Source organism: Chrysemys picta, chromosome 11 (genome assembly GCF_011386835.1).
Source record: "Chrysemys picta bellii isolate R12L10 chromosome 11, ASM1138683v2, whole genome shotgun sequence".
NCBI lineage: Eukaryota > Metazoa > Chordata > Testudines > Emydidae > Chrysemys > Chrysemys picta.
Genome location: NC_088801.1, coordinates 32,282,253 through 32,299,643, shown reverse-complemented (window position 1 = coordinate 32,299,643; position 17,391 = coordinate 32,282,253). Strand labels below are relative to the sequence as shown.

The 17,391-nt window shown below is 42.0% G+C and overlaps 1 protein-coding gene and 1 long non-coding RNA gene across 2 annotated transcripts in view; one reads left to right on the top strand and one right to left on the bottom strand.

The window, feature by feature from the left end:
* LOC103307515 (uncharacterized) overlaps positions 1-15,663 on the bottom strand; it is a 42,940-nt gene extending 27,277 nt beyond the window's left edge. The window contains exons 1-2 of the long non-coding RNA XR_006176974.2: positions 15,522-15,663; positions 12,310-12,341 (exon numbers count right to left, since the gene is read on the bottom strand). This is a non-coding gene — a long non-coding RNA (uncharacterized LOC103307515). The remainder of the gene's footprint in view (positions 1-12,309; positions 12,342-15,521) is intronic.
* LY75 (lymphocyte antigen 75) overlaps positions 15,482-17,391 on the top strand; it is a 73,404-nt gene continuing 71,494 nt past the window's right edge. Inside the window, exon 1 of the mRNA XM_005309418.5 lies at positions 15,482-15,773. Within this exon, the coding sequence (XP_005309475.4) occupies positions 15,497-15,773 (277 nt within the window). The 5' untranslated portion in view covers positions 15,482-15,496. The remainder of the gene's footprint in view (positions 15,774-17,391) is intronic.

The window sequence follows — 17,391 nt, the reverse complement described above, 5'->3', positions numbered from 1 at the left end:
CTAAAACTACCTTATAGGTGTATTAACATTTAACCACTTTGGGAGAGGCCAGACATTGCGATGATTAATTAATCAGTATACGTTTGTAAGCATGTTGATGCTATAAAGTGTTAGATACTATTAGTAACATAAGTGCTTTTTAAAGCAAAGGTCCTATTGTTTCACATAAAACTACTACATGTGGAATGAAAAAAAGCTTACATGGAAAATAACAAAACTTGTTGGGCACAGACCAAAACTTTGCAAGAGATTCCTGCAGCATACTGTGATTTGTTTAATATTTTTATTTCTGGTGGATCTTTATTGAATTCAGGAGGAGGATGGCATTTAGACTCCAAAAACAGCTGGAGGATCAAGTTTGTTAATTGTTTGTTAAACTTCTATGGAACAGATTGAATTTGAAGCGTGTATAAAAAACATCCCAGGAAAGCATCAAAAGTAATTCAGATCTCTTTTGAAAAGTAACACTTAAATGTGTCTTACATATTTACCAGTAACGAAAGAAAAATGCGGTGTATTTTATTATATGAGGTACTAGTAAGTTCCCAAACTGAATATGGAGAAAAATTCAGTCTTAGCCTCGTTTTCTCCATTATTTTTTTTCCACACCGTTCAGCAACCTTAAGGCTGAAATAAGGCCTAATCTTAATGAAGGGATCTATGGGAAGAGTTGAAGTTATATGTTTGTTCTGATATAAAATATAGAGAGAAGAATGCCTATTCTCGGATTGTAGGCACTCTGACAATAATGAAGGGGGAGATTTTTTTCAAGGGCACAAATGGGATTTGGCCACCTATCTGCTCTTTGTGCCTTTGAAAATTTCCATCTACATTTACAATCACAACTATTCGGCTGTATCAAGCAATAAAAAGAACAGACTGGTCAGTGGATAGTAGACACCACAGCAGCATATCCCCATCCCTCTCCACTTAAAAGTCCTCATTCTTCCCCTGCATCCCTAGCAAATAGATAGTGTTGTGTAGTATACAGATATTTATTCCCAATTGGTAGTATATTGGGGGGCAGGAGAGGGAAAGGAGGTTTTTCAGGGTGGGCATCGAACCACAGTCTGGCTCATTCAAGTCAGCGTTTGGCTCGAGTATAAATGCATTAAATAATACCTACCAGTAGTTAAAAAAAAGAAAGGCAAAGAAATTAAATTTAGGAATGAATAAATGATTTGTACCATTTGTTTAACATGCTAGAATTATGTTGCTATTTGATACAGTTGCAAAACAGAGACATCTGCTGTTATCAAGCCAAGTGCCAGCGCTGATTTAACCGAATGCATTATTGTTTTAAACAGATCGCCTGAGATACTGACTTGATCTTTTTGTACCTCCATTATTTAGTACCTAGTGATTTTCAGCTGAATTGGTTGGCCATGAAATTAATACTGGTGGTGTGCATATTTTCTGTTTTTGTTTTAATATTTTAAGTGACATTACAAGTTCTGCTAATATTGCTAAACTACCATAATGTAGAAAATTTACTTTCAGTTTCTTTTAATCTCTTCCCACCCTGGTCCTTCTCTCTTTCTTTAGTCCTAGTTGTCTGCTAGTGCTTATGTGTAGCAAATACTGAGAGCTACTGGAGATGATGCAAAAAAGCAATTACCATCTGAGCCAGTTCAAGAATGCTGAAATTGTCTTCCATCCCTCCCTGGGCTGATGAGTTAAATTGCAACAGATAAGGCACAGTGAATATTCATAATATTGTTGACGGTGACTGATTAAGTTTAAATGAGCCCCAGACTGATCAAGAATGTGAATCTCCAAATATAATCACACATTTCTGGAGTAGTGGGGAAGTCTCAACATTGGAGGAAGGGCTATGCATAAACAAAGGACCAACTCCTCTTTCAAGCAGGTGAAGGTGCCACAAAATGTCACAGCTGTTTTGGATTGTGGGCCCAAATCATCCAGTTTGTTTTAGGCCTTCACTTGTAAAAAAGAGGATGGCTATCCAATAATTGTTGGTATTTACTATTGTACCTTTGATAAAGCAAACATCATTTTAATAGCAAAAGATTCCAGATTGGCCCACCAGACAGTCCACAAGGCCAAAAACCAGCCAATCATTTGTGGTTCAGAGGAAGATTAGCAAAAGAAAAAAGTAGACAGTTACATAATTTAACGCTGTGCTATTTGGGGACAGGTGCAGTATTAGTGGATTGAGCACAAGGCTGGCATTAATGAGGTGCCACACCTGCGTTCTATTCCCAACTTTGGTGTTGACTCGTGATCTTAGCTAACTCCATCACTTTCTCTGTCTTAGTCAGCCCATCTGTAAAATGGGGATAAGGATATTTACCCACCAGTGTGACAGGTTTCAGAGAGGTATATATCACATTGGTATGCAATCATGTGCCAGCAATGCCCCTCTGCCCTGTACATTGGCCAAACCAGACAGTCTCTACGCAAAAGAATAAATGGACACAAATCTGACATCAAGAATTATAACATTCAGAAAGCAGTAGGAGAACACTTCCCTGGACACTCAATAACAGACTTAAAAGTGACAATTCTTCAACAACAACAAAACTTCAAAAACAGACTCCAACGAGAAACTGCAGAACTGGAATTAATTTACAAACTGGACACCATCAAATTAGGCCTGACTAAAGACTGGGAGTGGATGGGTCACTACAAAAACTAATTTCCCCCGCTGATACTCACATCTTCTTGTCAACTGTTTGAAATGGGCCACCTCGATTACATTGGCCTCATTAGCACTACAAAAGTGATTTCCACCCCTTCTTGTCAACTATTGAGACTAGCCCACTTCCACCTTAATTGAACTGGCTCATTAGCACTGACCTCCCTCCCCCACTTGGTAAGGCAACTCCCATCTTTTCATATGATGTGTATTTATACCTCCCTACTGTATTTTCCACTCCATGCATCTGATGAGGTGGGTTTTAGCCCACGAAAGCTTATGCCCAAATAAATTTGTTAGTCTCTAAGGTGCCACAAGGACGCCTCGTTGTTTCCACCAGTGTGAAGCATTCTGGGATCAATGGCTGAAAAGTGCTATGTGAGTCAAAAGAATTATTTATCTATTAACTGAGGGGGGAAATCCTTCCTGACCCCTTTAGCAACAGTTTGAAGTATCCTATTTTATACTTCATCATTATAATGCTTCTCAGGATATGGGAGAAGACCATTATCTGGAAAATTTGAATGCAGAACTACGTTTTCTAAGTTTTATTTTAAAACCAAATTTGGAGTAGCGTTAATTCTAAAACCAATCAAAGCTAACACCAGTGTAATGAACGACTACCAATTTCAGCATAAAAAAGATGCACAAAACAACTGTTCTTTTCATTGATGTTGTGGGTAAAAAACGTGGCACAGTATTGCCAACCAAAAACTTGTTAATGCTGGAATATGTGTTAGTAACAGTCTTCTGAAACTGTGGCATAATGTATAAAAAGAAACTAGAATAAGACATCTCTTCTATTTAAATCAATGTCAGACACTAAATATGTGTTTCCTCCGTGCTTCTTTTTTGTGTCCAATGTTTGGGTTTAGGCATGTTTTGTCAGATGACTGAGTCTCTGCTCACGCTTTGGCTTTTGAAGCCAAGCAAGACTCTTGGCTTCACTCTAGCTTGTTCCCACCTTACAATGTTCTGTCATGCCTTGACTTACAGTGTGCCTGACCATAAACGTGTGTAGGCGTAATGGTTAAAGATAAGTGCTTGGTTTGCAGTTATGATTGGAGTTAGGGTTTCACTTACAGCTCGGGTTACTGGTAAGGCTTATGTTTGTTTTAAGTTTAAGATTAAAAATATTGTCAGTGTTTGTGCCTGAGTTAAGGTGGGTTAGGGTTGGTATGTGGTAAAGATAATGCTGACACATTTTTAGCACTTTCTATTTTAAGAGCTGTATAAATGTTAGAAACCAAGTATTCCATGTGCACAAGCTGGATAGCACTGTAAAATGCACATGAACATAAAGTGTGGAATTTATAGAGTGAAATGTTGCCATTGCAGAGCAAATGTGTCATGATTGATGCTCTTGAATTGTGCACACAGTTACAGATTTTATGTACACAGATTACAATTACTGGTCTTTGTAGAAGGGCTAGTGTACGTGTAGTCTTTTTCAAGCCCTGATCCCTATGTGTATTCCACACGTGGTATGCATGTGTACCATATACCTGTGATAGATTTCTAGCAAGTAATGTTCATTGGTCTGCGCCTGCACAGTTGCCATCTTTGTGTTCCAAACCTAGGGTATAACTCGGGCAATGTGGACCAACGCCTCTCTAGTTCCTTCTTATGGCCATGTAGCCTTAGTCAGAATCATATGTGTCCACAGATTTCTCCGTGTTTCTTCTTCGGAACCTGTTAAGATATTATGCATAGTTTTTAGTATTGTTAGAGTTTTGGGAGAAACTAATCTCAGAGTCCTGGGGTTTAAGAACTATATCTCCTGCTTCTGCTCCTTCTCCTTGAGTGACGAACACCAGCATTCTCTGGGAGAAGCTCGTGTCTCTGCTAAGTGCAGCTTCTCCTGCTCCTTCCCCCCATGAAACCTCAAGGGACTAAAGGTCAATCTGACTGGGAAGCACTTTATGGAGAAGTCCATTAGACCTCTGGTCAGGGAGACGCTTGTGTATATCCGCTTCAACCGACAAGCAGTGCCATTTGAGCATGAGCTCAGGAGCGGAAGCTAGAGCTGCTAAGCCCAAAGAGTCATCAACTAGGGCTTCTCATGAGAGTAAGGGACACGCTCACAAGCACAAGAAGAGAGACCCTGCCAGGTCTGCCTCTAAAAAAAAAAAAAAAAAAGCATCTGTCCCCGACTCTGTCCAAGTCATATGTGTCCTCATGCACAGGTCCTAAGGGCTTAGACTTGTGTAAAACCTCCAAACACGAGGCACAAAGGATCTGCTGGTACTGACAATGGCTCCGGTTCATAAGCTTACTGATCAGCACCCACCAACACCATCAAAGAATATATCTACACTGCAAGAAAACACCTATGGCTGGCTTGTGTCCGCTGACTTGGGCTCACAGGGCTCAGGCTGCAGAGCTATAAAATTGCAGTGTAGACATTCAAGATCAGGCTGGAGCCCAGGATCTGGGATTCCACAACAGGAAAGGGTCCCAGAGCCTGGGCTCCAGCCCAAGCCCAAACATCTACACTGCCATTTTATAGATCTGTAGCCCAAGCCCTGTGAGCCGGAGTCAACTGACACAGGCCAGCCATTGGTGTTTTACTGCAGTGTATACATACCTTAAGAGTTCCCAGTTAGACTGTCAGTACCAACCCATCCCCAACTCATTATCCACCATGACCATGGACCCGCTGGATCCATCAAGCCCAACTACCAGAACACTATGTACTACAGAGCAAACCAAAACCTACATGTCTCTGAAGGACAACATCCTTCCCTACCCTCAATCTCTTCTTCTTTCAGGTCCAACCCTCATGAGAGACATTCTGACACCAGAGGAGGAATCAACCTTGAGGAGACAGGGATGCTCCTCTCTCCTGTGTGTAGGCAAGAGCTTTCACCCATCAGTACTGACCACTCTACAGGTTAAACGAGAGCCCGTTTTCTTTTCTGATGAAACTCCAGATGAATCATCATCCCTAAGTAAGGGATGAGTTAAGACAGAGACTCAAGGATATCTGGGATCTGTCATTCACCCAGATACAACTGTTCAAGGAACCAATGGTATCCTATGCCAAGGGGTTCCCCAACCAGCCAACTCTTCATACTGGCCCTGTTGGGGTCCATGGAATCCCTATGCTAGACATCTCTGATCCTTTCATGAGTCCCACTGACCCTCTCCTACATTACATCAGCCAGCTCCGTTGGAGCATGAGGGAGAGAAAATCAAATTGGATCCACAGGTACCACAGATGTGTCATCATCCTCTCCAGATGAGGCAATTGTTCCATCTTCCCCATCTCCGCCTGATGACCCCAGGCAATATCAAGAGCTCCTGCAGAGAGCAGCAAATGATCTTCAGATTCCATTTGAGGAGGTCCAAGATACTCAGCATCAAGGGTGTGGTGAAAGGGACTCTTGTTTCAGGTTCATCTACCAGGAGAGAGAAGCCATGACCTTGAAGGGAATTGTTACTCTGGTGTTTATGTGGTCTCCATCTGGTGAGTAAACAGACCAGAGCCAGGCCTATAGGCAACATAGGTGAAGTTCATTTAGGCACTTAGGTTACTCCTGCTGGATCAGACATGGAAGAGATGTAGAGTTGGAAGTCATCAGCATTACAGAATGCTTTCCAGCCCTTGTCTCCCCACTAACCCTCCTATTCATACTGAACAATAAAGCTGACAATATCAACCTCTGGCCACTAGAGAGATCGCTTGAGGCAGTGGAACAGTATTCTCAGAATAAGAATGGAACCTTCTTGAGCAGCTCCAGCCACATATACTAGTGTTCACAAACAACTCAACAATGTCTTGTGCTCAATGGTATCAAAGACTGCTGACAGGTCTGAAAGAGTCAGCATGGGCACTTTAATCTTCATCCAGTGCTAGGAGCAGGTGAGCAACTAACTCGGAAAGTACAGTTTTAATCCCATCCAAGTCTATAATGAGACTGACTGGAAATCTGAGGCATCAAGAAACAGCCACCATTACCTTGTCACAGCCATCTCACTGGGAAGTTAGCCAGATTTGTCAACATCAAGAGTTGGTTTCTTGACCATGGGTCTCACAATAGCTTCTTTAAGGGAGGCAAGAATGCTGCCCCTCTCCGATAGGGAAACACTAGCAATCTCAACCAGCAGTGGAGCCTGTACTTCCCTCTGGCCTTCACCATCTAGGAAAGCTGGGCTCCTATGTGCAGGTTGTGGAATGAAGCTGCCTCAGCACCTCTATGATCTAATATTGACTGTAACACAGAGAAAGACATAATGTTTGTCCTAGATGGTTTTGTTTCTGCAGCAGCAGATATCTCAGTCTGAATCTCAGCAATTTTATCCGCAAAGTAATATGACAACTCTTCACAATGAGAACAACTAAAATCAGCAATTAAGTAGAAATTGCAAGGATTCACCGCTGGCTGTCAACCACTCTGAACAGTTCACTGTGCAAGTTTTTGCAGACATTCTGGTGGAAGTGAAGAAACCTTCCTAGCTTCCCACATATCATATGATTTTACAAACCCTATATGCTGCAATCAGTCAGAGACAACAAGAGACTTCCTCAACCAATGCACCAACTTTCTACCATGTCACTTCATCTGTTGCAGTACAAGAATGCAGAGAAATACTTGCCAGGAAGTTCCCCAGCTTCAAAGGGGAGAAAGAAAAATATGTTCAAGATCAAAAATTTCTATGCATGGAACATGCTACTGAGCTGGCCTACAAGGCTACTACCTTCTCTACATTTAAACCCCCTCGTGAAGATCCTCTTCTATAAAGCCTACAAGAAACTAGCTAACTAAGACATTTATTTTATACCATTAAAAAAAGCTTCACTACACCATGCTGCACAGTAGCCCTCAGTGAGTACCTCATTATGACCCTGATCCGTATAAGCAGAAAATGCACACCGATGTCAAAGGAGCTCCATCAGGACCTATCTTACTGATATTACCCCTTTCCTTTCCTCTCTTCCCTAAACTTGTTCCTAGTGTCTCATTACCCCCTCATTGCATCTTGTCTAGTATTAGTTTTAACATTCTTCAGAACAGTGACCATTCACCTTATTCTCCCCTCACTTATGCCAATGTAAATAAGAATCAGCAGTCTGAGTCAGATACTATGTAAAACAAAACCCTTAAGTTTGTCCTAAGGAATTCTGTGAAAATTGTAAAAGAAGTATCAGAAATCTGTAAAAATCCAGTTGAAAAATTAGATCTCTTACCTCTCAGTTACTTTGCTGAAATTATGCAACACAATGATTTCATAATGTCTTCAAAGACTGTGCTGTTGCTGCTGGAACGGGAAGTCTAAACAACCACAAACCTATTTTGCTTTGATTTCCCTTTTTATTCAAAAACCCTAAATACTCTAACATTTAAAAATAATTCTTATGCATACAATGTTTGGTTACAAAATAAGCCAACAAATTGAATAAGAATCTAGAAGAAGATCATATTTAGAGACTAAAGATCTTTGATGTCATCTCTTTTAACTTCTAACCAGCTGCTGGCTGTGTGTCACTTACCCCAGAATGTCACCAAAACTGGTTATATGGTCACCAACAGGGGCAGGTCAGCCAAACTCATGCATCCCTCCAAAGACATTCATTTGGCATTCAGTCATAGTTAAGATGAAAGTTGCTATTGTCACATTCTTTGCATCCTTATTTATCATACTAATTTCTGCAATAATAAAAAACAGTATTGACCCCAAACCAGACAAGTGCAAACTTAATCATGTTTTGGAAAGTTTTGTGTGAAAATGTTTGCAGTTTTACTCAGACCAAACTTCTCTATATGTGAAATAACAATTAAATGACTTTTAGTATTTCAGGTAAGTGATAAAATATGAATCTCTGCATGTTTTCATTGCAAATATGTTTTCACTCAGCAGTGATTCTTTTTTATTTAAAAAAATCAGAAAAAGTACCATTTTCTTGTTTGTAACAAAAGTTGAAAATGTTATTTTCGAGGAATGCATTTAATTTTGCATGAATATTTCAAATGCACCCAAATTTATTATCATTTTGCAGAATTTACATGTCCCAACAATGCCGAAAAATACACACAGCCAAACACCCATAAAAAGAAAGTAATTTGTATTACATTTTGATAATCCAACCATACTTTTAAAGAATCCCCCCAAGTTGTGCTTCAGAACTCCACTTTCATTTTGCATTTTTAGAGAGAATAGTGTTAGCAGATGCTTTATAAAATACACTTATGGATGATTTCTGACAGACTGAAGATCTAGACAAGTCCCTAACATTTTATAGGCAGTAGACAGAACCTCTCTTTGCTCATAACTTCAGCAAAAGACAAACCAAACTAAGGGCTTCGATGCTCCACCTTCAGAGATAGCCATTACATGGAAACCAACTATTATCCAATTATAACTAATAAGTCTGCATTTATTGTCAGATTGCTTGATTTTGACCAGTTCCTCTGGTCCAGAGAAGATGCTCACTGTTGTTTTTGTTTTTCAGTTCTTGTTACTTTCATCAAAAATTTTACCATCTGAGTCTTTACTCCAAACTCATAGCTTACTACAGTGTAAGCACCTTTGACCTATAATACCCTTTCTTCTCACACCTCTGCCATGCAGATTACACCCATCTATTCACATTCCAGTTATGAGAATTATCCTAGCAGATTTTAATTACAGTTTGCCCATTAGATCAAAATCTCTAAAATTTAGAAGTGTTTCTGGTTCTTCTTGTTTGTTTCTCAATACTCCTTGTATGCATGTAGACACATTAGTATGCTCATACTCTTCATCTTGTTTCAGAACAACTCCATTGTCAGTCTTTTTTTGCTGGAGGAACATGCCAGATCATGTGAGTTAACCAAAAACTCTCCTCCTCCAGAAACCTAGTTCAAAGCTCACCTAACAAGCCCTGTCCATTTTGAATCCAGAAGGGTGGCACCCCCATGTCCTTAATTGCATACAGTCATGTCTCATGGCAGATGTAATTCCAGAGCTTCAGAAATCCAAAATCCTCTCTCCATCACTGTTGATGAGCTGGAGGTTTCCATTATCAGTCTTCCTTCTCCATTTGCGCTTGTCATCAGCATGATTGCTAAAGAAGATCACCTGCATGGATCCCTTGCTCAGATGCTTGTCCAGACCTCTGAGGTCATCCTCTATTACCAAAAACTTCTTTTACAGGTGTCAGGTGTCCCCATATGAATTATGATCAGTAGGAGTTGTCCAACATTTTACAGAAATCTGGAACCCTTACTGCTGATATGCTGGCTCTCAGGAGCATATTTTCGTTGTTTGGCTACAGGTTCCAGATTTGATTCTCATTTCTACTAAGGCCCTTTTACACTGCTCTGGCAGTTGAAAGATGCCATAAAGGTGGGTATTTTCCACCGTTAAGGCCAGAGTTGTATAAAATGGCTGTAGTGTAAATGAATAACAGGCCCATTATGTTCCTCATTATAGAATCACTAAACAAGATAATTTGCCCTTCTCTCCAGTTGCTCCATTTCAGTGCTTGTGCCTACCATTCACTGTTTGGGGTGCTGACCTCATCTGGGCTCTTCTCAGTTGGATCTTCTTCTGTCAGAAGCAAATATCAGTTTTAAATACATGCTTCCCTTCTGTTCTTCCCAGTTTTTAGTTTTCCTTGTGGTTGCATTCCTCCATCTGCTTTCAATTTCCACCTCTGTCTTACCCAGGGCACCCCACCTTCCCTGTGTCTCCTACTTTTTTTTTAAATGTTGTGTTTATATTCCATGGAAACGAAACACGATACTGTACTTCCTTTTTTGTATTATCAGCTACAATAGCTTTCTCCATATCTCTCTTGGTGATCATTCCTTCTATCCAAGTTGGTATCCTAGCTTTTTCTTGGTGGCTTAATTACTGTTATTGCCCAACAATCTTTTCCTTCAGAAAAGAAATGAGCTTGCACTTCATAAATAGTCATTATTAATTTAAAAATTGTTTTTGAAACTTTTACAATATACAAACATTAAAGGACATAAAACCTGGGTATATAAATTAATATACATTGTGCTTTTGTATGTTATAATAACAAGTGCGTCTTTTAGCAACTTTCATCATCAAAATGCTTGTTCCCATGTTTATATACTGAGCAACAAAGCAGTTTACCCGAGCAACTAAAACAGGTGTGAGTTCTTTAACTATTTTTTCCCTGACTTTATAACTGTCTGTCCCCAGTTTGGGTGGGGGGTGAGGGGAAGATGAATGTGTTTTAACTGGCAACTGAACATCTGCAGGCTGCATGTCTACTGCGCTTATCTCAAGATTTCAATATATTAAGTAAAAAAAGTCATTGCTGAAACATAATAAACTGTACAAACATTCATCTTTAGCACTTCTAAAATGTTCTTTTACCTTGAGACATGAAGGAGCAAGGCCTATGATACCAATGATTTGGTCCCTAGTGTGATGTCTTGTAGACAGCTATATGAAAAGAGACCACAAGCTGGAACTGTATTTTAGGGGAGCCAAACATGATTCTTTGCACAGTTTAGATTTCAATAGATTTTAAATTCTTTTCTTAACTTAATATACATCATTGTTGGTGTAAGTGCAGTAAATATGCACCACATAGCATTTGCTACAAACTTAAAACTATGTTCCCCCTCCTCACCCAGACTGGAGACAGACCGTTATAAAGTTGGAGGAAAACAGTTAAAGAACTCACACTCATGGGTACAGGTGTCTGTGTTGGTGATTCTTGTTATGATATTGTATGAAGAGAGAGACATCATATAATGTCTAGGGTGACCAGATGAGAGGAAGAAAATATCGGGACCCATCGGGGAGGAGGGGGATGTCCGCCGGCGGAGCAAAAAAAAAAAGCCGGCAGAGCTAAATATCGGGACAAACACCTAAAAATCGGGATGGTCCCAATTTTATCAGGACGTCTGGTCATCCTACATAATGTCTCAATATATTTTTAACTTTAGTTTTAATCTCCCTCCCCACGGTCCCCCCAACATCAGAGGGGTGGGATAGCTCAGTGGTTTGAGCATTGGTCTGCTAAACCTAGGGTTGTGAGTTTAATTCTTGAGGGGGCCACTTAGGGATCTGGGGCAAAATCAGTACTTGGTCCTGCTAGTGAAGGCAGGGGGCTGAACTCAACTCAATGACCTTTCAGGGTCCTTTCCAGTTCTATGAGATAGGTATATCTCCATATATTATATTATTTATTATCAGAATTTCCAATGAGAACTGTGCTCTCCCTCACTCTGGTTTAACTGTTTATTTACAGCTCTGGTGTTCCAGAAAATGTATATCTTGTTCTAATACATCAATCTTAATTTTAAGGCAACTTACAGAGAACTCTCTTCCCCCTCTGTTTGAAACGTTTTTTAAAAAAATCATCTCTGGAAACACCTGCTTCCTGACTCAGGGCTCATTGCTCAGTTCCAGGAAGAACATAATTTTTGCTCCCTATACAGTTTTGTTTGTGTCCCTCCTTTCTGACAGTTAGCTCCCAACATCACACCTGACAGCATTATATTCAGCCTACCTACATTCTCAATTGGGTGTCCAAATTTTAAAGTGACTGGGTATATTAGAGATGTGTAAAATTGTAAGTGGGGTTGATTTAGATACTGATCAATGATATGTCAAATAGCTCAGCTCAGTTGGTGTTTATTAGTCAAAAATAGATCAGCACAAACAGAGAAGCAAATACATACCAGTCCCTGGGAAACGGCTCTGCAGCTCGAATCTGTTCCAAAGATAATAGAAAATACCCTAATTATCACAGACCTTTCTTCTGTTTCTTCTCTAGTTTGTACCTCCTGTTTTTCAGCGTACAGAGAGACACCTACCTCAAATATTTCTAGAGCCAGCACCAATTATCCTGGCATCTTATCTAGCCCAAATATTCCTGATATTTGTGCCCACCACACTAATTATGAGTTGGCAAACCTTAACAAAACACACATCTCATTTCTGACAATTCCTGCATATACAAGAAATTGGGGTTATACAATTTTTTCTGGCTAATACAATCCTACTGTAAAGCTTAGCATACCTAAAAAGGTATACTATGAGTTTGGTTCATAGTTATATAGCTTAGCATAAACCTTCTAAAATATATGGTAGTGGCTAACAAAATAGATTCAATGTTGCACCTTCCACTGTGATGGAAATCTGACTTACTCCCCTTAAATGGTTTTGTCTTCTAAATGTAATTATAATAGATCCCCCAATAATTTTTTCTGCAAATTTTGAGTGAGGGAATTCTTTTCCTAGCTGGGGCACTGCCTATATAGATATCCCTGGATCACCATATACACAGTATATCTCTTCATAAATTGATTATATTTTATTTCACGTGCCTTTTTGTTTGGGAAGGCTTTGGGTTTTTTTTCCCCCTTCAAGTCTTTTTTTTAGTCTCTGTGACTCACTTATCCCATATGCTCATTTTCTTAGCTGCAGTTGTTTCAAATCAGAGAGGCCATAGACACCTGAATTTTATAATCTGACAGTTAACTCCCCTACCAGTTCCTTCACAGAGTGACCTTTCTCCTCCTCATCATCTGTGGGAAGAAGGCATCTGTTCATTCCTGTGGATTGTGTCTACCACACTTTGTGTTCTTTCTCCTTTATGCTTTGATATGGCTCTTTGGCAACTAACTTTCCATTACAATCCGAAGGAATACCACTCATCTTCCCAACCTGCACTTGGTAAAACCTTTTAGAACCAACTTTTGATGGTCTTACTCATGTAAGTAATGGCTCTGAAGTAATTTGTTTTGGATGGCACAGCAGCAAAATGCTATCACTCAACTGGAGTTAAATGATTTTTTAAAACTCTCATATGTTAATAATGTACATAGACTGACTGTATAGCACAAATCCAGCCCCTCCTCAACAGTCACAGAGGGCCTTGATGAAACAAATGCAGTTCTGTTGCAGAAAGGATGAGGGAAGAATTTGGGATCTTCACATGGGGATTCCACACCTCTGCATGTGCACAGAGGTCTTCTCTGTGTACATTCCTTGTACACTGTACTCCTCTGTAGGGGGAGAGCACCAGCAGCAGAGGCTATTACAGCCCTCAGGACGTAACAGTGCCACAGAGCAGTTTCATTGTCATGCTGCAGCCTCAGGAGAGAGTGTCCCAATTGAGAAATTCAGGCACAGCCCAATTCTTAGGGCTGTATGTTGGGAGAAGAATTTTCTCCACAGATTAAAAAAATAAAATTAAATGAAAAGGCTTTCTGTGTGTTTGATAGTGTCATGTGGCTTATTATTAGATTGTGAGGCAAAGCCATGTTGATGTCAAAGGCTGTAATTTCCCTTATTGAACTGAAGTAATTCAGCCAAGAAACACCAGCGAGATACAAAGGCAGCTCAGGCTGGACTCAGAAAGCCTTAAAACTGTACTAAGGAGCTAAGGCCTGATCCATCTTCTACTGAAGTCAATGACCAAACTCTCCCCCTTGAGCTTCTTTCTTCCATCATTTCTCCTTATCCCACCTTCTCCTCTTTAGTCCTCACTCCCCACCTCACTGCATTCTCACCCTCGGCTTCTTCCCTCTCTCATTCTCTCCCTTGGTCCTCTTTCTCCCTGAAGGTTTTTGTTTCTCTTTTCTGAGAATAGACGTGACCTACTTGGCATGTTGCAATACCATAGGACATATATATCCCCATGTTTTCTCTTTCCCTTTTTAACATTATTGTCTTAAGCGTGCCTCTCTGTAGTGCCTCTTTGTTCAGACCCAAATTTGCCCACATCCCATAAGGATCTTGTATTTCTCTTTAATTATTACCTTGCCCCAGATACTCATCCAGTGTAAATTATAATAGTTCCAGTGACATCAATGGGGCTAAACAGATTTACACAGTGGAAAACCTGGCCCATCATTATTATGTATTATTTTTTAATCACCTGGAGGGTCCAGGCTCTATACAAGACCCAGTATTAGACCAATCCTTGCTCCAAACATTTACATTATAAACATAGGCTGCCACCAAAGCTCTGGATTAGAGCATCAGCTGGAAATTCCAGAGCTAGCTCTGTTTCAGGCTCTGAACTTAGTATTATAAGATCATCTTTAAGTGTGGCCTCCATCCGTCCCCCAGTAATGCTGAATCAGACACTATTTGTTGCCAACTCCTGTGAGTTTTGTTGCAAATGACATTTAGGGCTGGTGCTGGTCCCTATTTCCAGCCCTTTGGCAAGTTCAGAGGTGGCAGAACCCCCTCTGATTGGCTGCCTGCCCCACTTCCCACCTCCTGGGGAAGAGCAATCAATCAATCAGAGCTGCTATAGGAAGAGTGTGCTCTCTCTCTCAGCACCACCAAGCCATTCTCATAGGACCCCAGAAGCTCCCTCCTCCCCCTTCCTTCTTGTGAACAGCTGGACAGGCCTCTGCTTCTCCTGCTCCCTCCTGGGCCTCGGAAAGGGCAGAGAGGGTGAATTAGGGTTGCCAATCCTACAGTATTGCCTTGGAGTCTTCAGGAATGAAAGATTATGATCTTTAATTGAGGATTATCATGTGACGAAACCTCAAGGAATATGTCCAACCAAAATTGGCAACCCTAAAACAGCAGCTGAAGATGTACAATCTTATGTACTCCCAGCCCAGAAAGGGGTTAAGTTGACTGATGCGGGGGCTGGAGCTGAACTGATGGGGAGGTGACATGGGGGATGAGAGGAGGTGACATGGAGGGCTGCAGCTGAACTGCTGGAGACTGATGGGGGAGTAGAAATAAATCCTGTGCTTTTAAAGCTTCTCACACTGTTCCTTTTATGTGTGCCTCAGTGAGGCCCTTGTTCCCCTTTGCACCCCAGCCAGGGGCCTGAATGCCCTGAGAGGTGTGATCTTAAGTAAGGTCCGTGGTGAAACTAGTAGGGTAAACGCCTTAGACATGCTTTCGCCCGGCAACAACTTACCCGCCCAGCCTGGAGTCAAGGAGAACACTGATTGGCCCCAGCCTCCTCCAATGGGTTGCAGCGAGTGCCCGTGGGACTGGGGAGTGTCACTGCGCTGGGAAGCGCTCGGGGATCTCTCCGGGGGTCGGGCAGCTGCCTGTCGTGCTCCGCACTCGCCCTGTGAGAGGATGAGGAGGGCGCCCGGGCGCTCGCTGGCTACAGGCTGGGTGGCTCTGCTCGCAGCCTGCTGCTTTGCGCGCGGGGCATCCACAGGTAACGCACCGCTGGACTTTTACCTTTACCTGCTTCCAGGCACCCCCCCGGCCCAGGTCCCTGGAGCAGCAGGGCCACAGCCCCGGGGAGCCTGAGCCCAGCCCAGGCAGCTGGGCACCGGAGAAGCTTCGGGGTGGGGGGGAGGGTGAGTCTCTGCAGGGGGCTGCGCTGTCCCATCTGCGCTTTGGTGGCGCATTTAGTTGCAACTTCAGGACACTTGGGGGAGCGGGCGGACAAACGCCTGTAACTAGCTGGGAGGAGCGGGCGCCTGTGGCGAGGGGCAGGATCCCCTAGTGGGAAGAGATGTGCGCCCCGTGCAGAGGTGAAGGGGTCCCCACTGGGGGGAGGGACCGTCCCAAGGACAGGCGAGAGGGCCCCACCGTAGGAGTGAGCGGGGCAGGGCTCAGCTTAAACGCCAATTCACTTTTACTTTCATTCCCGTCACATTTGCGGCGAGTCCCCTCCGCCTTCTCCACCATGTAATCGTCCCCTTTGCGTCTCCAGAAATAACACCGCCCTAGACTGGCTATGTCCTGGCCTCAGTACCTGGAACCGAAACACCCAGGGAAACCCAGCCCCGAGAGATGAGAGTTCGGGTCCGCAGTATAAGGAAGTGGCGCAGCCCTCTGCAGCCGGGGAATTTCAGCTCGTGCGTTTGTGTTTGTTCACTGCTAGGCGAGGCAAAGCAAACTCGCCTGCTAGGGCCAAGGAAATGGAAGAAGTTTAGTTTCGATATAATGTGACAAGGGCAAACCAAGGTATTAAAAGCAGTAGAGGCAAATAGGGTAGATAGCAAAGTCCAAAGAATTGCGGCCTGCTTAATTCCTAGTCTGTTTCACTCTGAAAGTGACCCTACTGCTAGAAAAGTGCTGGTGCAGATGTGTTTAGGATTGGGGCACTAGGGAGTTCTTCCAGTGTGTAGTCCCGCTCTCAGGTGCTGGACAAATTCTTCTGGCAGTCAGGGTGGATCCTACACAGATCAGCTGCTGATTTGTTCATCCAAATAGGGATATTTTAGAATATTAAGTATTTGGTGTGGCAGATTAGCTTTCATTGGGCTCTAAAATTTAAAATAGTCTAAGGCTGATTTCTCATGATCTGATTACCAGTTTTATTCATACACAGCTTGGTTGAACAATTGACAGTTGTTACAATTTGATGAATGTTGTCATCTGATGTTCATAAAAAGGACTTTGAATTCATTTGTAACTCTACTGAAAAAAGGTCCACATCACCAAAGCCATTCCAGGTATTCCTGTTGGCAGACTCAGAGGAGAAGCCAAAGATTGAATAGATTCATAGATTCTAGGACTGGAAGGGACCTTGAGAGGTCATCGAGTCCAATCCCCTGCCTTCATGGCAGGACCAAATGCTTTCTAGACCATCCCTGATAGACATTTATCTAACCTAGTCTTAAATATCTCCAGAGATGGAGATTCCACAACCTCCCTAGGCAGTTTATTCCAGTGTTTAACCACCCTGAAAGTTAGGAACTTTTTCCTAATGTCCAACCTAAACCTCCCTTGCTGCAGTTTAAGCCCATTGCTTCTTGTTCTATCCTTAGAGGCTAAGGTGAACAAGTTTTCTCCCTTCTCCTTATGACACCCTTTTAGATACC